Source organism: Chaetodon trifascialis, chromosome 8, assembly GCF_039877785.1.
Source record: "Chaetodon trifascialis isolate fChaTrf1 chromosome 8, fChaTrf1.hap1, whole genome shotgun sequence".
Classification (NCBI taxonomy): domain Eukaryota; kingdom Metazoa; phylum Chordata; class Actinopteri; order Chaetodontiformes; family Chaetodontidae; genus Chaetodon; species Chaetodon trifascialis.
Window position 1 is genome coordinate 477,501 of NC_092063.1, and position 24,390 is coordinate 501,890.

Sequence of the window (24,390 nt, forward strand, 5' to 3'; positions counted from 1 at the left end):
CATCTTCCTCATTCATCCTCATCCTCATCCTCAATCTGCAGTTTCCTTCAGAGGAGTCAGAGCTCCTTCTCTCACAGGTGTTTCCACTGTAACTCCGATTGGATCAGACAGCGAGCTGTGATTGGTCAGAGACCAGCGTGTCTGTCATGTCTCTCAGTCTATAATCTATAATCTATAATCTATAATCTATAATCTGCTGCAGAGACAATCTGAAGAGAACGTTTCCTCACACGACGTCTTTACTTTGTGAATCGCAGTAGAAAAACTGATACTCGTTACTCCTGGATGCTTGAAAAAGGTTGATAACAACAGAGAACTGATGAGCAGCTCCCCAAAGCAGAGAACAACAACAACAACAACAACAACAACAACAACAACAATAAATACCTCTTTCTAAAAATGTCAGACTTTTACTACAAATCGGATCAGACTTGTGAAATTCAGCGTCTTCCTGTGCCACAGTATTTTCTCAGCTGCAGTACAGCATATGACATACTGGTAGTTTACTGGCAATAGTATTTTGATGGTATTTACCATTTTATCATGTGTACATGAAGTACATATACATAGTTTATTTTCTGTTCTATATCCTGTGTCATTTTTTATCTTGACCCTTCAGTGCTGCTGTCTTTGTAAATCTCGCCGGCTGTAACGACTTAATTTCTTAATTTTCTTGATCAATAAAGTCTTTTCTTATAAGGAATTCCTCCACAGTGTCAGCTCTGTTAGGCCGTGTGCCCGTCAGTGTTACACAGTAATCCCATTACTGTGCTCGAGTACTAAGTAATAGAATGTACTTTATTAAGTCCTCAAGCTGTTACCTTGACCCTTCTCTTGTACTCACACGCTGTCTGAGTACAGGTACCAGGGAGTATTATATCAGCATACTGATACCTCAAATGTACTTCAGGAGTTACCCTGTAACATAAGTGTCACATACTGTGAAGAATTTAAATACTTTTCCACCTCTGGTTCTGATCACAAATCAATGTCAGTGTCACAATAATAACGTGATGACATGAAGACTCAAACTTTTCCGCTCTAAAGGAAATCTGAATGCTTAAACTGATTTACCTCAGCTCACTCCACGTCTCTTCCCCTGCGTTCAGCCGTCCTGCAGGTGACCACGTCCTCGTCCCCCCTCGTCCTCACCTCGCCGTGTCTGTCCCCCCCGTCTTTTCCTTCTTCGTCTTCCTCCTCCTTCTCGTCTCGTCGGTCCTCGTCTCTCTTCTCTCCTTCCTTTTCTCTCATCTGTTGCTCTCTGTCGTTTTGTCTTCACTTCTACCCTCTTCTCCGCCACTTCCTTTTCTGCACCCACCCACTCTCTCATTACCACACACACACACACACACACACACGCACACACACATGCACACACACACACACACACACACACACACACACACACACACACACACACACACACTTTTCACACACACACATACACTTTCTATTCCCCTCATCCAAGGTTATGGGTCCCCTTTAGACTGCACGCCACAGGCTTCAACATCGTGTATCTGTGTATTTATTTTCGTGTGTGTGTGTGTGTGTGTGTGTGTGTGTGTGTGTGTGTGTGTGTGTGTGTGTGTGTGTGTGTGTGTTAGGCCATCAGCACTGTTTCACAGTGGGGCTGTATAAAATGATTTTCCACCTCTTTTTCTCTCCAGCTGTCAGATGAACAGCAGCAGCATACAGTCCTACTGGGACAGTCTGGAAAGCTAACCTGCTAGTGTTATTAGCAGTCACCATAGAAATCAAATGAGATGGGAGGATAATCACACCGTGGGGGATCTTTTAGGGGTTTGTTCAAAGCTGCCAGGCTCCATTTGTGTGTTGCTGAAAAAGCTGCACTTGGCGTTCAGGCCTGTTGACTCACCACGCTGTTGTTCTCGTGGCCTTGTGTCGATCTCGCCGTCTTCAGCGTTTGCAGTCAGGAAATTTAGACAATGCATTCACGATGCTTTATGTTTAAAGCCTCTTATTGTTTTAGGTCATCAAAGTGACACGTCGCGCTGAGAAGGAGCACGACAGAAAAACAACATGGAGGATTTAACAAAGTGACAACGGGAAGGATTACGCAACAAGAAGGCGGTTCAGGACACCACGTGGAGCGTAAGGAGCCTTGAACATCAGATTTAACGTGTTCAACGTTCGTCCTTATGTTCGTATCACATCACGTTCATCATATTTAGCCGTGAATTGTTAACTTTCTAGAGTTACGGATTAGGCCAACGTGCATACGAAACATCCAGCGATACTCTCGATGTCAGTGGTTTTATTAGGCTAGCTACAAATAGCTCACTTTGTTATGCTAGCAACAAGGAGCTAGCTTTGTTATGCTAGCTACAAGTTGCTAACTGTGTTATGTTAGCTACAAACAGACAGATTTGTTATGCTAGCAACAAGGAGCTAGCTTTGAACCAGCATAGACCAGCAAAGGTAGCCACCAGCAAAACCAGCATGGGGTATGCTGGTTATACCAGCAATACCAGCATATGTTGTGTTTTCATGCTGGTGACCAGCTTCATTCCCATGCTGGTCTGTGCTGGTTTATGCTGGATTGATGCTGGTTTAGCTGGTGAATCAACATAGCTATGTTGGTACACCAGCATGTTGTTGCTAGTGATGCTGGTGGACCAGCATAACCAGCAGGGGATGCTGGTTATGCTGATTTTTCTAGCAGGGAGCCTGCTCGCGTAACATTGCTTGCTAATGTAGCTAAAAGTGAATGGTGTTCTCAGAGTTTAGGTCACGTCTGGAGATGAATACGCGTTTACTGCATCACTTCTTCTTTGAAGTTCAAACCTCTGTGATTTTCAGGAACTGGTCATTTCCAGCCACATTTTGTCTTCTGTCATCTTTCAGCTGAAATCTTCCTTTCATGAAGCTCAACTGCACGCAAAGTCATCGGAAAGACAGAAGAAACACAACAAAATGACTCATTTATGCAGTTTAAATGACACGAGTACAAAGTCAGCAGTGGGAGTAATACTACTCAGAATAGTACTCAGAATAACATGTTTTCCTTTTCTTACTCACATTAAATGCAGCATTAATCTGCGATGGCGGAACGGAAAGCCTCCACATCCGAGTTTAACGCATTGCATTGACGCTCATTATTTTTCCTTTATGCTGAGAACATTTGCACGTTCCAAGCTGTTCATTGTAAACACTGTCCAGCTCGTCATAAAATTATATATGGATGCTTTACATTTTCATACATTTTACTGTAAAAATCTCTACTTTATAGTCTCAATTCTTGGCTTTTATAAGACCTGCTGTCTTTGCGTATTTTGACCGTCATGCACCACAACACCAAGGAGGCCAGTGAAATCTCATCTGAACAATATCAGATATTTTTAGGAGTTACCGTCCCAGTTTGGACATAATGAACAACCCAGCGTTGAGTTAACACGTTCAGAGACCCGAACACTTTGTGTTTGTGTGTCAGCTGGATTTTAAAGGAGGTTCTTCTACATCTGGAGTTCCTTCAGCCTCCATGAGCTCCTTCATCGCCGCCTTTGTTCCAGTCCTGATTCACGCGTTAATCTTCCCCTGTGAAAAAGCTGCAGGTTGTTCAGTAAAAGGAGCAGGGACTCGTTTATCCACACTGCAATTAGGCTGCATCATTTGCACATGAAATGATGCAGCCTCTTGTGTCTCTGTAACTACTTTCTATTTTGACTTTTTATTCCCTGCCTGTTCTTCTCCGCCATGATATTCTGTATGTTGTGTGTGGTCTGCAAACCAAATTTCCCTTATGAACAATAAAGGTAGAATGACTGAATGAATCAGAGTGAGGCGTCTGAAGTACAGCAGACGCAGCGCTGTTGACTTCAGCGGCTCCCTGTGAAGCTGTTTCATTAGTTTCTATGGTAATTCAGCTGCAATGGAAAACAATTTGCTGCAGACTCACTACTGAAATACTTTAATTCATGGGCTAATGACACAGGCAGCGTTTGTACGGTCGTGTGTGATGACGGGGCATCAGAGAAGAAATGATGGAAAGAAGAGGGGACACAGGGAAGAGGAAGAGAGGGTGGCGAGCTCACAGCAAGCTGGAGAGGAAAGAGGAGAAGAAGAAAAGAGGGATGATGTAAAATATCATGAAAGAGGGAAACAAAAGCAAAATGAACGAAAGTGAAAATCGAAAACAGAAACAGAAAGACTTGAACCTGTGAGCTGAGCTGGATCTGCACCAGATTCCATTCATCTTTTTCACGATTTAACAATCCTTTCATTTGCATCGTATCATATCGCATGTGCTGCTTATTTATGTTCCACGCCGAGTCGATGTGAGAACAATCTTTCACATAAAGTACATTTTATGCTTAAATCTTGAAGTATATAATTACAGTTCAGAAGTATGGATTCCTCTGACTTCTATACAGATGCCGTTAAACTGGAGTCTGAGCTGGACTGAAGAATCTCAGCTCAAGGTCGGCTTACAGGCTTGTTCTGAACTTTGACCCCATCACACAGTCTTCATCAGCACACACGATGGACATAGGTGTGAGGTCCTGGGATGAGGCTCGAACATGACATTACAGTTCCATCACAACTGCGCACACTCTGCTGATGAAGCCTGCGTGCCGTGGTCGAAAGCTCCTGAACAAGCTGAGATGAGATTATTTTGTCAGCTGTGTTCAGAATGAACTGCCTTGAATGAGGCTCTGTGGGTCTGCAGCTTCACGAGGACTCGCTGAAGGTGACTGAACAAAGCACACCTGAAGACCGTGTTGACCAACTCGCTGGGATTCGCAGCAGCTCCACTGTTCACAGGATGGAGAGGCGTGGAGCCCGCAGAGGGAGGGGGCGTCGTCCCAGGCAAAGCACTCACAAACATGCTACATGGGCTGAGTTTGGATGAGGCTTTTCTGACCTCAGCGACCACTCGAAGCGCCTTTACAACATGACTCAGCATTCACACATTCACAGACACATTCCCACACTGGCAGCTGATGGATGCACACACACACACACACACACACACACACACACACACACACACACACTGATGAAACAGCATCTGGAGCAGTTTGGGGTTCGGTACCCTCTGACATGTGGACCACAGGGGCCGGGGACGAGTGGACAACCTGTAGCTCGTCCATACTACAGCGACATCACAATGAACAGCCTGTGAACAGAGCTGTCTGCACACCTGCTGCACATGACCCATTACTTAGTCTGTGGCTCTCACCTGATTGGCTAACGGCCCCTCCTTCACCAAACATGGATGCACACAACACTAGAATCGGCTTTGCAGCAGCGAATTAATCCACGTTTGTTGTTCTTGTGAGTGTTTAGAGCAGCAGGCCGGTGTGTGTGCAGAGCTGTCACATTACAAAGGGAGAGTATTACAGTAATATATAATGTTTGTAATATTACTACATCGGGTAATGCATTAGAGTCTGTTTTTGAGCACTCAGCAGTTTCAGTGATGTTATCGACACAGGAAAACAGTCATTTCATGCAGTCTGTAAAACTCTTTCTCTCCTCGTTGCTCCACATCATCAAAGCACAAACAGAGTTTTTCCGTTCGTCAGCAGCTGTTTGAGGCGGGACAGCAGCATGAACGAGCGTTTGAGGCCCGAAATGAGTCGATCTTCAGATCACAGTACATCCATGTCAGCCATTAGCATCATGTGCCTTTCAAAATAAAATCTGATTTGTTCCAGAAAGCGTCACTTTGGGCTCATTGTGACCACATTTCTCACTATTTTCAGAGCGTTTCCAAAGCAAACGATCGATCGATCGATTGATTGATCAATGGAGAAAATGATCAGCAGATTGATCCAGAATGAACAGAATCATTAGTTTAAAATGAGCTCCACCTCAAGCAACTCTGATCTACAGAGACCAGAGACAAGAGGACAGCAGACACAGGGGACACAATGATCTAAAGAGACAAGAGGACAGCAGACACAGGGGACACAATGATCTAAAGAGACAAGAGGACAGCAGACACAGGGGACACAATGATCTACAGAGACAAGAGGACAGCAGACACAGGGGACACAATGATCTACAGAGACAAGAGGACAGCAGACACAGGGGACACAATGATCTACAGAGACAAGAGGACAGCAGACACAGGGGACACAATGATCTACAGAGACAAGAGGACAACAGACACAGGGGACACAATGATCTACAGAGACAAGAGGACAGCAGACACAGGGGACACAATGATCTACAGAGACAAGAGGACAACAGACACAGGGGACACAATGATCTACAGAGACAAGAGGACAGCAGACACAGGGGACACAATGATCTACAGAGACAAGAGGACAACAGACACAGGGGACACAATGATCTAAAGAGACAAGAGGACAACAGACACAGGGGACACAATGATCTAAAGAGACAAGAGGACAACAGACACAGGGGACACAATGATCTTAAGAGACAAGAGGACAACAGACACAGGGGACACAATGATCTACAGAGACAAGAGGACAACAGACACAGGGGACACAATGATCTTAAGAGACAAGAGGACAGCAGACACAGGGGACACAATGATCTAAAGAGACCAGAGACAAGAGGACAGCAGACACAGGGGACACAATGATCTTAAGAGACAAGAGGACAGCAGACACAGGGGACACAATGATCTAAAGAGACAAGAGGACAGCAGACACAGGGGACACAATGATCTAAAGAGACAAGAGGACAGCAGACACAGGGGACACAATGATCTAAAGAGACAAGAGGACAGCAGACACAGGGGACACAATGATCTACAGAGACAAGAGGACAGCAGACACAGGGGACACAATGATCTACAGAGACAAGAGGACAACAGACACAGGGGACACAATGATCTACAGAGACAAGAGGACAGCAGACACAGGGGACACAATGATCTTAAGAGACAAGAGGACAGCAGACACAGGGGACACAATGATCTTAAGAGACAAGAGGACAGCAGACACAGGGGACACAATGATCTACAGAGACAAGAGGACAGCAGACACAGGGGACACAATGATCTACAGAGACAAGAGGACAACAGACACAGGGGACACAATGATCTACAGAGACAAGAGGACAACAGACACAGGGGACACAATGATCTACAGAGACAAGAGGACAGCAGACACAGGGGACACAATGATCTACAGAGACAAGAGGACAGCAGACACAGGGGACACAATGATCTACAGAGACAAGAGGACAACAGACACAGGGGACACAATGATCTACAGAGACAAGAGGACAGCAGACACAGGGGACACAATGATCTACAGAGACAAGAGGACAGCAGACACAGGGGACACAATGATCTACAGAGACAAGAGGACAACAGACACAGGGGACACAATGATCTACAGAGACAAGAGGACAGCAGACACAGGGGACACAATGATCTACAGAGACAAGAGGACAACAGACACAGGGGACACAATGATCTTAGGAGACAAGAGGACAGCAGACACAGGGGACACAATGATCTACAGAGACAAGAGGACAGCAGACACAGGGGACACAATGATCTAAAGAGACAAGAGGACAACAGACACAGGGGACACAATGATCTTAAGAGACAAGAGGACAGCAGACACAGGGGACACAATGATCTTAAGAGACAAGAGGACAGCAGACACAGGGGACACAATGATCTACAGAGACAAGAGGACAGCAGACACAGGGGACACAATGATCTACAGAGACAAGAGGACAACAGACACAGGGGACACAATGATCTAAAGAGACAAGAGGACAGCAGACACAGGGGACACAATGATCTACAGAGACAAGAGGACAGCAGACACAGGGGACACAATGATCTACAGAGACAAGAGGACAGCAGACACAGGGGACACAATGATCTACAGAGACAAGAGGACAGCAGACACAGGGGACACAATGATCTACAGAGACAAGAGGACAGCAGACACAGGGGACACAATGATCTACAGAGACAAGAGGACAGCAGACACAGGGGACACAATGATCTACAGAGACAAGAGGACAACAGACACAGGGGACACAATGATCTACAGAGACAAGAGGACAGCAGACACAGGGGACACAATGATCTACAGAGACAAGAGGACAGCAGACACAGGGGACACAATGATCTACAGAGACAAGAGGACAACAGACACAGGGGACACAATGATCTACAGAGACAAGAGGACAGCAGACACAGGGGACACAATGATCTACAGAGACAAGAGGACAACAGACACAGGGGACACAATGATCTACAGAGACAAGAGGACAGCAGACACAGGGGACACAATGATCTACAGAGACAAGAGGACAGCAGACACAGGGGACACAATGATCTAAAGAGACAAGAGGACAACAGACACAGGGGACACAATGATCTTAAGAGACAAGAGGACAGCAGACACAGGGGACACAATGATCTACAGAGACAAGAGGACAGCAGACACAGGGGACACAATGATCTACAGAGACAAGAGGACAGCAGACACAGGGGACACAATGATCTACAGAGACAAGAGGACAGCAGACACAGGGGACACAATGATCTACAGAGACAAGAGGACAACAGACACAGGGGACACAATGATCTAAAGAGACAAGAGGACAACAGACACAGGGGACACAATGATCTAAAGAGACAAGAGGACAACAGACACAGGGGACACAATGATCTTAAGAGACAAGAGGACAACAGACACAGGGGACACAATGATCTTAAGAGACAAGAGGACAACAGACACAGGGGACACAATGATCTTAAGAGACAAGAGGACAGCAGACACAGGGGACACAATGATCTTAGGAGACAAGAGGACAGCAGACACAGGGGACACAATGATCTACAGAGACAAGAGGACAGCAGACACAGGGGACACAATGATCTTAGGAGACAAGAGGACAGCAGACACAGGGGACACAATGATCTACAGAGACAAGAGGACAGCAGACACAGGGGACACAATGATCTAAAGAGACCAGAGGACAACAGACACAGGGGACACAATGATCTACAGAGACAAGAGGACAGCAGACACAGGGGACACAATGATCTTAAGAGACAAGAGGACAACAGACACAGGGGACACAATGATCTACAGAGACAAGAGGACAACAGACACAGGGGACACAATGATCTACAGAGACCAGAGACAAGAGGACAGCAGACACAGGGGACACAATGATCTACAGAGACAAGAGGACAGCAGACACAGGGGACACAATGATCTAAAGAGACAAGAGGACAGCAGACACAGGGGACACAATGATCTAAAGAGACAAGAGGACAGCAGACACAGGGGACACAATGATCTAAAGAGACAAGAGGACAACAGACACAGGGGACACAATGATCTACAGAGACCAGAGACAAGAGGACAGCAGACACAGGGGACACAATGATCTACAGAGACAAGAGGACAGCAGACACAGGGGACACAATGATCTAAAGAGACAAGAGGACAGCAGACACAGGGGACACAATGATCTAAAGAGACAAGAGGACAGCAGACACAGGGGACACAATGATCTACAGAGACAAGAGGACAACAGACACAGGGGACACAATGATCTACAGAGACAAGAGGACAGCAGACACAGGGGACACAATGATCTACAGAGACAAGAGGACAGCAGACACAGGGGACACAATGATCTACAGAGACAAGAGGACAACAGACACAGGGGACACAATGATCTACAGAGACAAGAGGACAACAGACACAGGGGACACAATGATCTACAGAGACAAGAGGACAGCAGACACAGGGGACACAATGATCTACAGAGACAAGAGGACAGCAGACACAGGGGACACAATGATCTACAGAGACAAGAGGACAGCAGACACAGGGGACACTTTACTGCACGCATTTCTTTTACTTACAGTAAAGTACGTTTTCCTCACTGTCCAAACTGACTGGAGGAACATTGTCAGCGCAGCACTTTTGAATGAATCCATGTGTTCAAAGCTCCAGTGTGTTTTCAGTTGGTTGCAATCTGCACCTTCACCACCAGATGGCACTAAATCCTGCACTCTGGACCTTTAAGTAAATTCTTCCTCCGCCACTGAAAGCAGGAGGAGATTCGTGCTCTGCAGTTCGTCACGGAGGTGCTGGATGGCGTCGCGGTCCAGTGTGTGAACAGGTGCGTCCTCATGCTCCGAGGTTGTGACCGCAGCGACTGCACTGTCTGATGTTTTCATCACTTCATGTAAAATAATGACAAGAGAGCTAAAACAATTCATTGTTTAATCAATAAATCAACTGACAGAAAGCTAAACAATAACAATTTCAATAACTGATTAATCATTTTAATCAGTGTCTCAAGTAACTATGACTCAAAATATTACCTTAAATTTGCAGATTTTCCTTGTTTTCATCAACATTTTTGAGATTCTTCCAACAAAACAAGCAGTTTTTAGGACCATCACCTTCTGGGAAAACATGATGGGATTCTTATTTTAGACTTTTTACAATCAATCAATCGAGAAAATAATGATCAGACTAATAGATGATGAAAACAATCATTAGTTGCCTCCTACAACTCTCTGCCAAATCGAGATCAAAATATCAAAATCATCATCAGTGTATTTAAGTTTGGACAGGTTGGACTGGTCAGACGCTCCGTCCTCTAGTCAGACTGAAGCTGGTTTCCTGTTTGGTGAAACGCTGATGAGCTCATCCTGTCAAACGCTGTGTTCTTCCTCACTCTGCTGGCTCTTACTGTCCTCCGCCTGCTCCTGTGTCTGAGAAAAAAGAAATACAATGATAAATTGTCAGAATGTGGCAGCCATTGTTAACTCAATTTAACTTCAGGTCAAAATATACATCTTAAAAGCAAGTGTTCAGAAAATCCCAAAAGCTGAGTCTCATATTGTCTCATATCTCACATTCTGGGGACATTTCTGGTCCCATAATTTTTGTATGTTTAAAGTCACAAATAAATCCAGCCATCAGACACGTGTAGGAAGTCTGGAAACACTCTGTGTCCATCAGCTGCAGGACAGATACTGAAAAGCTTTTAGGAGGCAGGCTGGAGTAAAAACTGGTACAGCAGTGACCTCTAGTGGTCACTATATACACTACATGTCCATCAGTGTCACAGGACCAGGATTGAGGATTGCGGATTCCTTTGTTGATCTGCGAGGGGACAAGATAGAATTATAGAATTAGAATGAAATTAGAAAAGAAAGAAAGAGAAAGAAATATATATATAAAAGCAATATAAAAAACAGAATATTTATGCTGAGAATATCTGTAAATAACAAATATACAACACAATAAAATGCACAACAATAAAACAAATATATATACTGAACATTGGAGTTGGAAAATATATATAAACACAGGCAGTGAAAGTCCAAGAGCCATTCAGAGGGAGGAGGTGTTCAGGTCGATGTCCACAGGCAGGAATGACTTCCTGCAGCGTTCAGTCCTGAGTTTTGGAGGGACGAGTCTCTCACTGAACGTACTCCTGTGCCTGGCCAGCACAGCATGAAGTGGGTGTGAGACGTTGTCCATGATAGTCCTTAGCTTATTCAGCGTCCTCCTCTCTGACACCACCGTCAGAGAGTCCTCAGTCTGCTGTCCCAGCATGCAACAGCATAGAGAATATTACTACCAACCACAGACTCATAGAAAATCCTGAGCATAGTCCGGCAGATGTTGAAGGTCTCATATGTCTCATATGTCTCCTCTGACCATCTCCTCACTGTCCTTGTGGTCACAGCAGAGGGAAGAAGAAGAAGAAGAAGAAGACTTACTTTATTAATCACTCAACACATCACAACATGCTTATGCCATGCCTTGGTGAACACAACAACACTACATGCACGACATCTTCCTCCGCATTTAACCCAACCCGCAGCAGACCAGCAGACCAGGAGCGGTGGGCTGCCAGCCAACAGCGGCGCCCGGGGACCCAGTTTCCTTTGTCACCATTGGTCAGGTGGTGATCTTCCTGCATGTTTTTAGTGGGGGTATTTTATGGAGGAAACCCCGGGTTTACACAGGGAGAGCAGCAGGTGCCAAAGGCATGGTGGAGGACACACCCCACGCCCCAGGCAGGAATCGAACCCAGGACCTTCTAGCTGTGAGGCAACAGTGTTACCACCGTGCCACTGAATAGTCTGCACTGCAGGTCACAGTCTATGTTCTGCCTACCAGTCTACGTTTTCTCGCAGTCAGTAACCCTTTCATAACTGGAATATCAGCAATAACCCGGTGGCGCACGGCCATGTAAACACCAATAACCCTTTTTAAAAACCGAGATATGCTCATATTCCGGTTTTTAAAAAGACGAATATGACCCCTGGGTTACTCCTTTTCTAACCCGAATATTTGGTCATGTCAAACGGAACATTCATTTGTGTTCTGCGCATGTTCTATTCACAAGGAATCTCGGTCTTTTGAGTGCAGCTGGCATGGATATGGACGGACAGCTCCGGCTGCTTCTCCTCTTTCTTCACGTTCTCGCCTCCATGAATGAAGAAAGTGAGACAGGACAGTGTGGAGTGCTGGCGGAGGTCAGCAGCAGCTCCGGGCTGTTCACTATCTGCCGTGCTGCTGCTGCTGCTGTTGTTGTTGTTTTTGGATACAGGAAGAGGAAGCCGAAATGACGTGCATTGCGTCATGACGTTCTCCGTGTGTCGACACGTTGTTCGTGCGTCGCTGTTTTGATCAGGATATCCCAATTGATTACCCCTGTTTGCTCACGCATGTAAACAGCTTATTCCGAATTTCCAGTGGAAACTGTCAAAGGGAAACAATGTCAATGACTCTCTCAGTTACCTTTTCTCCTCCTATCGTGTCAATGAACTCCTCAACGACGTCCAAACACTTCACCCACTTTCCTTGAGCGATGTACCCCTTCACACTTTCAGACAACTTGCTGTGCTGTTCCTCTTTCATGGTCCTTTCCACAACATCTTCCCCCACCTCCAGAATCAGCTCATGCACTTCAACGTCTCTTCTGCAGCATTTCAGACAGCAGATATCAGCGCAGATCGTCCACGTCGACAGCAAGAAGCCGCCGACGAAAAAGATGGCGAAGAGTAAAGACATGCCGATCATCTGTGAGCGGAAGCAGGTTGCGTTATCACAGCGTGAAGGTCAGGTCACAGACTGCACATTTCTCTACGCTTAAATGTATGAAAACATTAAGAATTCAGAGAAATGTGAAAACACTCACTCTGGAGGTCATTTTCATCTCGGCGATGGTCACCACAGGTTTGCCTGCGGCCGTGACGTCCGTCTTGGCTTGACATTGCAGCTCTGCCACCTGTCTGGGGTTCTGATTGTTGCAGCAAACAAACCAGTCTGCATGGATCAGCACAGATGCGACCCACAGCAGGCCGACGCAGGCAGCTCTGACTGCACGACGGAACAAAACGCAGCCGAAATGACACGAGCACTTCGACCCGGTGTACCTCCACGCTCTCTGGAACGGTAAGTCCGTGGAGAGCATCAAGACGGCTATGATGAGACAGGGCATGATCATGTATGCGCTGCAGTAACCAGGCTGTGGTTTACAGGAGCACGGGAACTCATCCTCTAAAGCTTGATAAGAGAAAACCAGAACGCTGAAGACAAAAGCGTTAGCGTTGTCTTTGACCTTGCTGATGAGCTGCTGCAGCGGCACAGCGACGACCTTCATCTTCAGAGACGTTCTGATCTGTTGTGACCTGCAGCTGAGCCTCTGAAAGACATTCAGCACAAAACCATACTTTTCCTCTTTTAGCTGCTGGATCAGCAGGATCAACGGTGTTGGTAGGAAGTAACTGACAGCAAGTTTTCTCACACTACCTCATTTCAGTCATGGTTGTACCTCCAGTCTTTGCATTACACAACAGAAGAAAGCCTGAAGGGAAAATGCAACAAATGTGCATCAAGCAAGTCTAAGACAGTTATCGTTAAAAGAGGTACTGAAAGTTCATCTGAGCGTTGTGACACAAGAGAGTTTTAGTCAATCAACCAGAGGATGTGACCGGACACAAGAAGCACAAACTGCTGAGCAGACAGAGATATCTGCAGAAGATTCAGACAGTCACAGAGGTAGAACAGTTACAGCTGTGCTGGAAAATGGCTGCTTCTTTAATACTTTATAAGCCCGTGGACATAAAACCATCAGAACCACAAACTATGACTCCCAAGATGCATTTGGGACTGAAGGAGACACCAGTTCACATTAATTCAGAGAGAGCGAATCAGTGTTTCCCAGTTCACAGTAACCCTCCTGCTACGTTCAGGTAAAGACCCCAACCTGATCCCTGAGCTCACCTCTGGACCCTGATGATTACCCTCTGTCCCCCAGAGGACAGCTGGTGTTTCTGAATCATGGTGCTGGAAGAAGTATTCAGATAAATAAAGTATAAGTATATGTATAAGATAATTATAAGTACTGTAAGTAAAGGTATCCAGTGCAGCAATATAAAAAACACTTACAGGTAAAAGTCAAAATCCAACTGAAGTAAAAAAAAAAAACAAAAATCAGTAAAATACACCTGAAGTATCAGAAAGTACTCATCATGTCTCCTGTGATGATTGTTTTCATACTGAAGCATCAGTGTTCGAGCAGCACTTCTATACTCTTGGCTTGTTCAGTCCAGCCCACTGCGTCAACACAGCCGCCATATTGGTACAGGGAAGCTGCACCTTACGATGCGTGGAAGCGTAAGGAGGCAGGAGGTTAAAATCGTCATAACTCACTGATTGTCAACTGTTTTGTTGTTTAACAAGCCGACAGCTCATATTAGCTTCAACCATTCATAAACTGTCAGCTGTGTTCACCTTCTCGCTCTGTTCGTCAATTAAAAATCATAACGCTCCTCTGAAGTGTTACAGCTTCTGAACTGCACGGAAAAAACGTTCAGTTATTTTCCAGCGAAGCTGCTCAGAGAGTCACACACAGAAAGAAACATGTCGACAAAGTTTAGAGAAGAAGTTTGTTTATTGTGTGCAATCATGGATGAGCGTGAGTAAAACCATATGAGGAAATAGGTTGTTGGCAGATGACGTGGCATCGCTCTGTTGTTGTGGTGTGAGCTGCAGATGGAGGGCAGGAAGTGATTTCCAGCATAAGAAGCACAATAACACACACTCAGAGCGCTGATGTTTGCATCGTTTACGATGGATCAGATCAATCAAACTGAGAAACCACGAAGAGCTTTTATTGAGTACCAGCAGTTGTTGTTCATCAAGAGTGAAAAATGCATTCGGGAGGAGTCGATTGGCTGATGGTGGAAATGGTGTGACATTAGTTATTGCTTTAAATCTGTGGGGACAGATTTAAAGTAACGGCTACAAGTAACACGACAAACACTCGTTAAATCAGCGTTAACATAAGTAGACAGCTGAACGCACTCTGTCTTGTTTAGAGACGATCCTCGTCTTTCGTGGCATTTCAGCGGACCTTTGCGAGCGCTTAACCGAGCAAACAACAGTAACGTCAACGTTCAGCGCTGAACATTTGCTGCTCGTTAATCCGTTATAGGACAATAAAAGCTATGCAGCCTCAAACAACTAAACAACAGTCATCAGGAGCACTTTGGCATCGAGGTCATGGACCAACCAACTCCAAAATTTTGAGTGTCAGCGAGGCCAAAGGGATTGCAAACATGGTGCAGCCTGACCGAAGATGTTTGTCTGGACACAAAGAAATTCTGACTTTGACAAAACAGTGTTGAACTTCCCTGCTGAAAAATCCAGTAGAATACTGTTTAAAAAACCCCAAAAAACATTAGGAACCATTACGGTTCTAATGGTCTAATGGGAATTGGAACCCCATTAGGAACCATTAGAAGAAACCATTAGGAACCTACTGAAAGAGTTTCTAATGGTTTTATAGCCTATGGATAATGGTCCCATTAGGATGTGCTAATGAGACCAGTAGGTTCCTAATGGTCTAATGGCAATTGGAACCCCATTAGGAACCATTAGAAGAAACCATTAGGAACCTACTTTTCCCATTCGGATGGAAAACTATTAGGAACCTAATAGTACCATTAGGATATAAAACCATTAGATACCTAATGGTCTCATTAGGATGTAATACCATTAGAAAGCTACTGGTTCCATTAGGAGCTAAAACCATTAGAAAACTGGTCCCATTAGGATCTAAAACTATGAGAAAAACATTCTGAGAAACCTACTTAGAAACAATTAGAAACCTACTGCTGCAACAGAAATGATAGCAGAGTCCTAACACTGGGCCCAGAGACATGTCTGTCCATATATGTACTGTATAGTCTACACAAGGACCCACTAGAGGAACACAGATGTGATCGCCAAAGAAGGCGATCACATCTGTGTTCCTCCATCACATTAGGAACCATTAGGGACCACTACACCCTGTAGTGGTCTCTAATGGACTGAACCATTAGGAAAACATAAGTAGCCATTAGAAACCATTAGAAACCATTACAAAACCACCAGGAACCATTAGAAACCAACAGAATATGCCTAATGGTTGCCTAATGAGTTGACCCTGCGATAGTGGCTAATTTCAGGCCCATCTCCAAGCTGCCTTTTATTTCAAAAATCATAGAGAAAGTTGTCTATGCTCAGCTGAAGTGTTTTCTGGATGAACATGATATTCTTGAGGTCTTCCAGTCTGGTTTTAAAACTCTACATAGCACAGAATCAGCGTTACTCAGGGTCTTCAATGACATCCTCCTGGCTAGTGATTCAGGTGACTATGTGATTCTTGTCTTGCTGGACCTAACTGCTGCCTTTGACACAGTGGACCACAAAATTTTAGTATCTCGGCTGCAGCATCTAGTGGGCATCTGTGGTAGTGCACTGGAATGGTTTAAGTCATATCTGGCAGACAGAACTATGTGTGTGAACATTGCTGGTTCTGAATCTTCCTCTGCTGCTCTCCTGTATGGGGTTCCACAGGGCTCAGTTTTAGGCCCCCTGCTCTTTTCATTGTATTTACTTCCTCTGGGTTCCATCCTGAGAAAACATGGCTGCTATGCTGATGACAGTCAGATATATGTGCCACTGAAGAAAAAACATGCTTTCTCTATTAAACAACTTCTGTTATGTCTTGACGACATCAAAGCCTGGATGGCCCTGAACTTTTTAAATTTTAATGAAAATAAAACGGAGGTGTTGATGTTTGGACCCAGTGGCCCCTGTGAAACCCCCCCTGTTGATTTGGGCCCCTTGGCTCTATATGTGAAGCCAACAGTCTCAAACCTGGGTTTTAAGATGGACGGTGATTTTAAATTGGACCGTCAGATAAGTGCAGTGGTCAAATCGAGCTTCTTCCATCTCAGGCAATTGGCAAAGGTGAAGCCTATTCTCCAAAGTCAGCACTTTGAAACAGTGATTCATGCCTTTATTACTTCTCGGCTGGATTACTGTAACGCCCTTTATTTTGGAGTCAGCCAGTCTTCCCTCTCACGTCTCCGGTTGGTCCAGAACGCTGCTGCTCGTCTCCTGACTGGACCACGTCAGAGGGAACACATAACGCCGTCCTGGCCTCCCTCCACTGGCTGCCTGTGCATTTTAGAGTTCACTTTAAGATTCTTTTATTCGTTTTTAAATCTTTAAATGGTCTCGCCCCGCCTTACCTCTCTGAGCTGCTTCATCTTTACGCTCCTGCTCGGTGCCTCAGGTCGGCTGATCAGCTGCTCCTGGAGGTACCGAGGTCAAAGTTGAAGCTCAGAGGGGATCGTGCCTTTTCTGTCGCTGCCCCAAGATTATGGAACGACCTACCTTTGTGCATCAGACAGGCCCCCTCATTGTCCATTTTTAAAACTCGTCTTAAAACACATTTTTATTCCTTGGCTTTCGACCAAGCTTGAGACCTTGCTCCTGTTTTATTGTGTCTATTGTTTTTATTGTTTGTCTTATATTTTTAGGTTTATTCATTTTATCTATTTATTTATGTTCCTATGTGCAGCACTTTGTCACAGCTGTGGTTGTTTTTTAAAGTGCTTTACAAATAAAGTTGAGTTGAGTTGAGTTGAGTAATGGTTTCTCTGACTTTTTCCAGCAGGGTTGACATTGATGATCCAGCAGATTTAGTTAGTTTAGATTTATGAGAAGTGATTCAGAACCACTCATGAACTCTCAGTAAGAAGTGATGCAAACTTGTTGAGATACTTAAGGACAGAAAAGCTGACACAAGTGAAACGCTTCATGGTGAGAAGATAAAAGCCGTCAGACATAAAAAATAAGAAAAATAAGAAAATATCTATGAGTAGACTGATTAGTGGGAAAATTAATTTAGAGCAACATTTCATTAACTTGATTTGCTGAAGAAAACTTAACCCAGGGATTCTCCGTCCACTCCTGATGCGTCACTATTAACAGATAACGCGTCGAATCGAACGAGTGGAGTTGAATCTGGAGGCTGTGGTATAAAACCAGAGCACATGACGTCGTTCCTGTGAAAAAATCAGACATTTCTGTTAGTTTCATGTGAGGAAGAACTGAATATTATCATTCAAAATGGAGCTTTCAGCAAGAATCTTTCCATCAGCTTCAAACTTCTGCTGCTGGTTTGGTGACTGTGGCGCCTTCGCTTTATCTCCTTTGTTTTAAGTCTTTCTTTAGCGACGGCCCCTCGACTCCTTCAGGAGTCTTATCAGCTCAGCTCTGGCCAGTGCAGGATGCAGTGCAGGGATGCAGGATGCAGTGCAGGGATGCAGGATGCAGTGCAGGGATGCAGGATGCAGTGCAGGGATGCAGGATGCAGTGCAGGGATGCAGGATGCAGTGCAGGGATGCAGGATGCAGTGCAGGGATGCAGGATGCAGTGCAGGGATGCAGGATGCAGTGCAGGGATGCAGGATGCAGTGCAGGGATGCAGGATGGTGTTCTTGACTTCTGTTTATGTTGGCTGAGATGTTTTCCTGCCACAGTCAGATCACAAGTGCTGAGGTGTGGCGCCTGGATACAGGCCTTTACCCTAACATGGAGCTATGTTATTTGCAGAAAATGTGCAAATTTAGGATCAAGGCTCCGGTAGTTAACCTTTGACCTTGACATCTGTGACCAATTATATTCAACTGTTTGTCTCTCTGCTGCTGCAGACAGATGTGACTCCCCTCCACCTCCCATCCATCCAGATCTTCACCTGTTCACCAGCAGAGCCTTCACCCCCGGCGGGGGCATCAGGAAGCCGTCACCATGGGGTCTAATCACCAAATCTCCTGATATTTCTCAACTTTTCTACTGTGCACTTTGTCAATAAATTCATTGAATTACTCTTTAATTGACTCCTTCTATTACACACACTCATTTGCCAGTTTATTAGGTACCCCAAGCAGACTCTGATCTAGCAGTCTTGCAGTAAAACCTGCTTCATGAGGGTGTGAACGTTTCTGTTGGACTGAAACAGAGGAAATGGATTTGACTTCCTGGGTTCCAGGTGTTTGTTCTGTTCAGTACACATTGATGTGGATGTGCTTACCATGGCCTCACACGCTGAAGTTCGATTCCTCCACGTCCATCTTTAGAAAGAAAAAGAAAAAGAAATGAAGTGATGTAAAAAAAAAAGTATTACTACGTTTCATTATTAAATCCCTCGATTATCTGCCCACGTCACAAATACTCTACAAACAGGATGATCGACGTTCTTCTGACACAGCTGATAAAGAGAATGAGCCAGCGACACCAGACCTGCTCCTGCTGCTGCTGCTGCTGCTCCTCCTGCTGCTGCTCCTCCTGCTGCTGCTGCTCCTGCTGCTGCTGCTCCTGCTGCTGCTGCTCCTCCTGCTGCTGCTCCTCCTCCTGCTGCTGCTCCTCCTGCTGCTGCTGCTGCTCCTCCTGCTGCTGCTCCTCCTGCTGCTGCTCCTCCTGCTGCTGCTGCTCCTGCTGCTGCTGCTCCTCCTGCTGCTCCTGCTGCTGCTGCTGCTGCTCCTGCTGCTGCTGCTGCTGCTCCTCCTGCTGCTGCTGCTCCTCCTGCTGCTGCTGCTCCTGCTGCTGCTGCTCCTGCTCCTGCTGCTCCTCCTGCTGCTGCTGCTCCTGCTGCTGCTGCTCCTCCTGCTGCTCCTGCTGCTGCTGCTGCTGCTCCTCCTGCTGCTGCTGCTGCTGCTCCTCCTGCTCCTGCTGCTGCTGCTGCTGCTCCTCCTGCTGCTGCTGCTCCTGCTGCTCCTCCTGCTGCTGCTGCTGCTCCTCCTGCTGCTGCTGCTCCTCCTGCTGCTGCTCCCTCTGTTGCTCCTCCTCCTGCTCCTTCTGCTCCTCCTGCTCCTCCTGCTGCTCCCTCTGCTGCTCCTGCTGTTGCTGCTCCTCCTGCTGTTGCTCCTCCTGCTGCTCCTGCTGCTCCTCCTCCTGTTGCTCCTTCTGTTGCTGCTCCTCCTGCTGCTCCTGCTGCTCCTCCTGCTGCTCCTCCTGCTGCTCCTCCTGCTCCTCCTGCTCCTCCTGCTGCTCCTGCTGCTCCTCCCGCTTGTCCCATGCTCTTGGGTACCTCTGGTTTGCTCCTGTTGATCAGCCTTTCAGCAGCGTCGTAACACTTCGTCCACATTTCAGTTTGTAAGTTTTCCAGAATTTCTGTTTGCAGCTTCTGTTTTGCTGCCGCCCTCAAAATCACCTTCAGAGTTTGTCCCTCTTCTTCCAAAATCAGTTTGTCGTAGTGAACTTTTCTGTCACAGCAAGCTGACTGTCCCTCACAGCATTTCCTCCATGCAAACAGGGACATCACGGCTGCAACAACAATGATACCGAAGAGCATAAAGAAGCCGATGATCTGAAAAAGAAGCGTAAGAGGTGGTTTCATTCAAAGAAAACGTCTGTTCCTACAGTGATTTCCTGATGATGCGCAGGCTGCTCTCTTAGGTAAAACCACAGTGAATTATGATTAGAAGTGAAGGGGTGATGCAGGCTGACATGATGTGCATGACGAAAGAATGACGGACCTTTGAAAAGCCTTTCAGTCCAGCCATGATTTTTTGTTCCTCTGTCGTGATGCTCTTCTTGTCTTTGCAGGCTAGCTGCGCCTGTAGTTCAGAGCGATCGTTCTTACAGCAAACGTACCAGTCTCCATCGATTAGCACGGAGGAAACCCACAGCAGGCCGACCAGCACCGCGTTCATCATGCGGCGCAGTAACACCAGAGAAAAGGTGCCGCAGCGATGCTGTTCACACAGCTGCACGGGCTGAGATGCAGAACACCGACAGGTACAGACAAACTTCCAGGTTCTCTGAAACCTCTTGTCCATCCAGAGGATCAGGACAAAGATGATGCAAAATGGCAGACCCATGTGCAAACTGCACTCAGTGGTGTTTGGCTTGCAGGTGCACGCCATGTCTCTCTCAAGCAAAACATTGTAAGTGAAGATCACGATGACCGTGGCGTAAACGCTGAGCTTTGCGTAGGGAAAATTCGCCAGGTAGTCCTTCATCTTGGTGGACATTCAGAGACTGATGAGAGCTGCAGCTTAAGCCGGGCAAAAATATTCCAACAGGAAAAGGGACTTCCTGTTTTTGGAGCACATTCACATTCCACACTACAGCCATGGCAATTAGTGCAAATAGTTTCCAGATAATTAAAAGAGTTTCAGATGATTCACTCTTACTGGTCTTACTGGTTTGAGCTCTCTGGGAGTTGATGAAATGAACTGTGAAAAACCTGAAAGTAGAATTTCTCTGTGCTCCGTTGTGTGATACTTCCTATCAGACAGTGAGCCGAACATCAGTCGCTGTGTTTGTTTGTTCGTTAGAAAAGAGAATTTTTCACTGCAGCACTGGTATCATTTAAAAAGAATATTTTTACCACGACAAGTCGTCACAAAGAGCTTTATTTATCTTGTTTACGGTCACATATGATTCCAAAGACAAACGATGGGCTCAGGCCTCACCTAATGTACGACAGAGTGGAGGGTGGTGCTGCAGCGACCTCTGGTGGCCACTGCACAGATCACACGTCTGTAGGTCTACAGCAGGAATCTGCAACCTTCAGCATCAAAGAGGCTTTCTGGCCCCTTTCCCAACAAACAAAACTGGCGTGGAGCCACAAAGCGTATTTGAGATAACACAGAATATAATGTTTTACACACCGTTATGATTTGTATAAAAGACCTACAGTTTGTTACATTCATGAAATCAGAACTACAAAAAGAAAACAACTGACAACAACAGATGCAAAGCAGCCACTTTAACATGAATAAAACACACAGCTGCAGCATGTCCGCTTTAAGAGGAGCAAGCATTAAAAATACACCACGTTATATTTAATTATGACTTAAGGCCATTTCAGTCTGCCGATGCCCTCTTTCTTCCTCAGTCACGTTCAGCTATCAGCCCTCGAGCCTGAACACAAAACACAAACACAACAAGCCATCATTGATTCATTTCTTCAAAGCTACAGGGAGCCTCAGACGCTGCTGAAGAACTGATCTACTATAGTTTCATGAACAACAGCTGCTGGATTCATTCACTGTAATTATCATGGAATCATGCAGCTGTTCCCTTCTGATTGGCTGACTGGATCTAGCACTTAAAAGCAGGCATGATGAAGGGCGGGATGAACGATCTGCCAGCCAATCAGCACAGTTTAAGATACTTTAATTTAACTTCCCGTCATTGATGCAACAAAGGAACTGATGAACATTATACAGACCACAGTTACAAGACAAGACAAGACAAGACAAGACAAGACAAGATAAGATAAGATAAGATAAGATAAGATAAGATAAGATAAGATAAGATAAGATAAGATAAGACGGTATAGTCACCTCTGCCTCCTTTGGCTGAAGTTCAATGTCCTGCAGTTTAACACAACAATGGAACAATTGTGATCTATGAACAAAACTGCTGGACAACGTTTGATCTGCTTTGACAGTTTCTGCTGGAGCTGAAGGAATATAACTCTATAAGATAAAGCTGCTGAGTCAGCAGATATTAATTCTGACTCGGCAGGTGAGAGACACACCTGTGACGCTGCTCCAGCTGTGTTTCCTGGTGGTGTTCTGGCCGTCCAGGTTGAAGTTGTGGACTGATGAAGGCCCCAAAGAAAATGACAAAGTGCATTTAGTGGCGAGAAAACAGCGTAAGCCTCGTACAGGAGCTGACTGCCAGCGGTCCACGTCAAAGGAAGTAAAAGGACGTGAACGCAGGCGAGATGAAGGACGATCTGCAGTTCTACAGCTCTAACGCTAACATACTGAGGTTTAGCATTTAGAGCGTGAGTCGTCTGAGTTTAGCATGTTAGCATTTGTTCATTCACATTCATATTTCAGCGCGTCGACCTGCTGATGGCGCTACATGAAAGGTCACAGGGTCGACAAAATCGTTACATTTCATCCAAGAATGTGTGCCGCAAAGTTCATTTCGTGATCAAGAAAATTTGAACTTGACGACGGAGCTGGACAAAAGTCACATGACTCAGCAGGACTCATCGTCATCGGTGGTGACAGAGACACCTGAAGCTCAGGTGCTGATTATTTACCTGGATTTCAGGATATTCAGGCGCAGAGTTTCTCTCAATCAGATCTCCAGCGACATCAAAACACTCCTCCCACTGTCCTTCATCAAATTTGGCCTTGATTCCTTTGCTCAACCTTTCCTTTGCTGCTGCTCTCAAAACCTCCGTCACTGCGTTTTCCTCCTCGGCCAAAATCAGTTTGAAGTAAGAATATTTTCTGCTGCAGCACCTCGAGTTCTTGACCAATGACATCACGACAGCAACCATTGCTGCGGCGAGGAGGAGGAGGAGGAGGCCGATGCACTGAAAGAAGGCGACAGAGGCGGTTAAAGTCTGGTCTTCATCACGTGTGCCCACATGGGATCTACCCAATGAAAAGCCAGCTCTTCAGACACACTGTTCACACTCATTCATCTGGAGAACATTTTCTCAGGACGACGATCGTCTTCAGGAAACGACCATGAACTCTGATGTGGAGGCAACAGATAAACGTCCTCAGCACAGGAGCTGGTCTGATGCAGGAAGACCACGGTGGGACAATGACGTCACACCAGTGTTCCCCGCCCCGCCCCGCCAACGTCCGCCCCTCTTAAAGGCCAAGTCATTTGAGGACACCGTTAGGACATGTCTCCGCTTTGTCCTCCATCCAGCAGACTAACATCCCGCTGTGACTCATCTTATTCACAGGCCGCGTTCCGTTTCTGTCTCTACAGATCGCGCCCTGCTCCACCCCGACCTGTGCGCGCGCACGCACGCACGCGCGTGTGGAAATACATTGTATAAAAGCATTTACACACGCGCGTGCGTGCGTGCGTGTATAAATGCACTGTGTATAAATGTCATGAAAGAAATGTTTCTGTTCAGTTCAGATTACTGTTAAAGTGACTGCTGCTGACCCCCCCCCACCCCCCCACCCCCCCAAACACTGAGCACAGCCGGAAACGCTCACCAAGGACTCGTTTTTCAGCCTGATGACGGTCCCGTCAGTGCTGCTCTGACCGCAGGCTGAGTTCCACGCCTGGTAGCCTCCGGTGTGACAGCACACGTACCAGTC

The 24,390-nt window shown here is 46.0% G+C and overlaps 1 protein-coding gene across 3 annotated transcripts; it reads right to left on the reverse strand.

Annotated features, from left to right (window-relative positions):
* Positions 1–10,195: 10,195 nt before the first annotated feature.
* Positions 10,196–13,750, reverse strand: LOC139335520 (uncharacterized). 3 transcript variants are annotated; one of them, XM_070969158.1, is made up of 4 exons: positions 13,153–13,750; positions 12,753–13,034; positions 10,347–11,678; positions 10,196–10,284 (listed from the first exon to the last, which is right to left on the reverse strand). In XM_070969158.1, exons 1-3 carry the CDS (start codon positions 13,615–13,617, stop codon positions 11,646–11,648), a joined length of 780 nt encoding a protein of 259 aa, XP_070825259.1. In that variant the 5' UTR covers positions 13,618–13,750; the 3' UTR covers positions 10,196–10,284; positions 10,347–11,645. The 3 variants fall into 3 exon arrangements, with proteins under 3 accessions (XP_070825259.1, XP_070825258.1, XP_070825260.1); XM_070969157.1 differs by having other exon boundaries at positions 10,347–10,708; positions 13,153–13,693; XM_070969159.1 differs by having other exon boundaries at positions 10,196–11,678; positions 13,153–13,737.
* Between the last annotated feature and the right edge of the window lie 10,640 nt (positions 13,751–24,390).

What these genes read in the sequence shown, in the direction of transcription:
- LOC139335520 (XM_070969157.1), bottom strand. Translation starts at nt 13,617, where the DNA reads ATGAAGGTCGTCGCTGTGCCGCTGCAGCAGCTCATCAGCAAGGTCAAA. An exon ending in AGATGAAAATGACCTCCAGA is followed by an intron (nt 13,035 to 13,152) that starts GTGAGTGTTTTC and finishes TTCCGCTCACAG; the next exon opens with ATGATCGGCATGTCTTTACT. An exon ending in ACACGATAGGAGGAGAAAAG is followed by an intron (nt 10,709 to 12,752) that starts GTAACTGAGAGA and finishes CTTTTTTCTCAG; the next exon opens with ACACAGGAGCAGGCGGAGGA.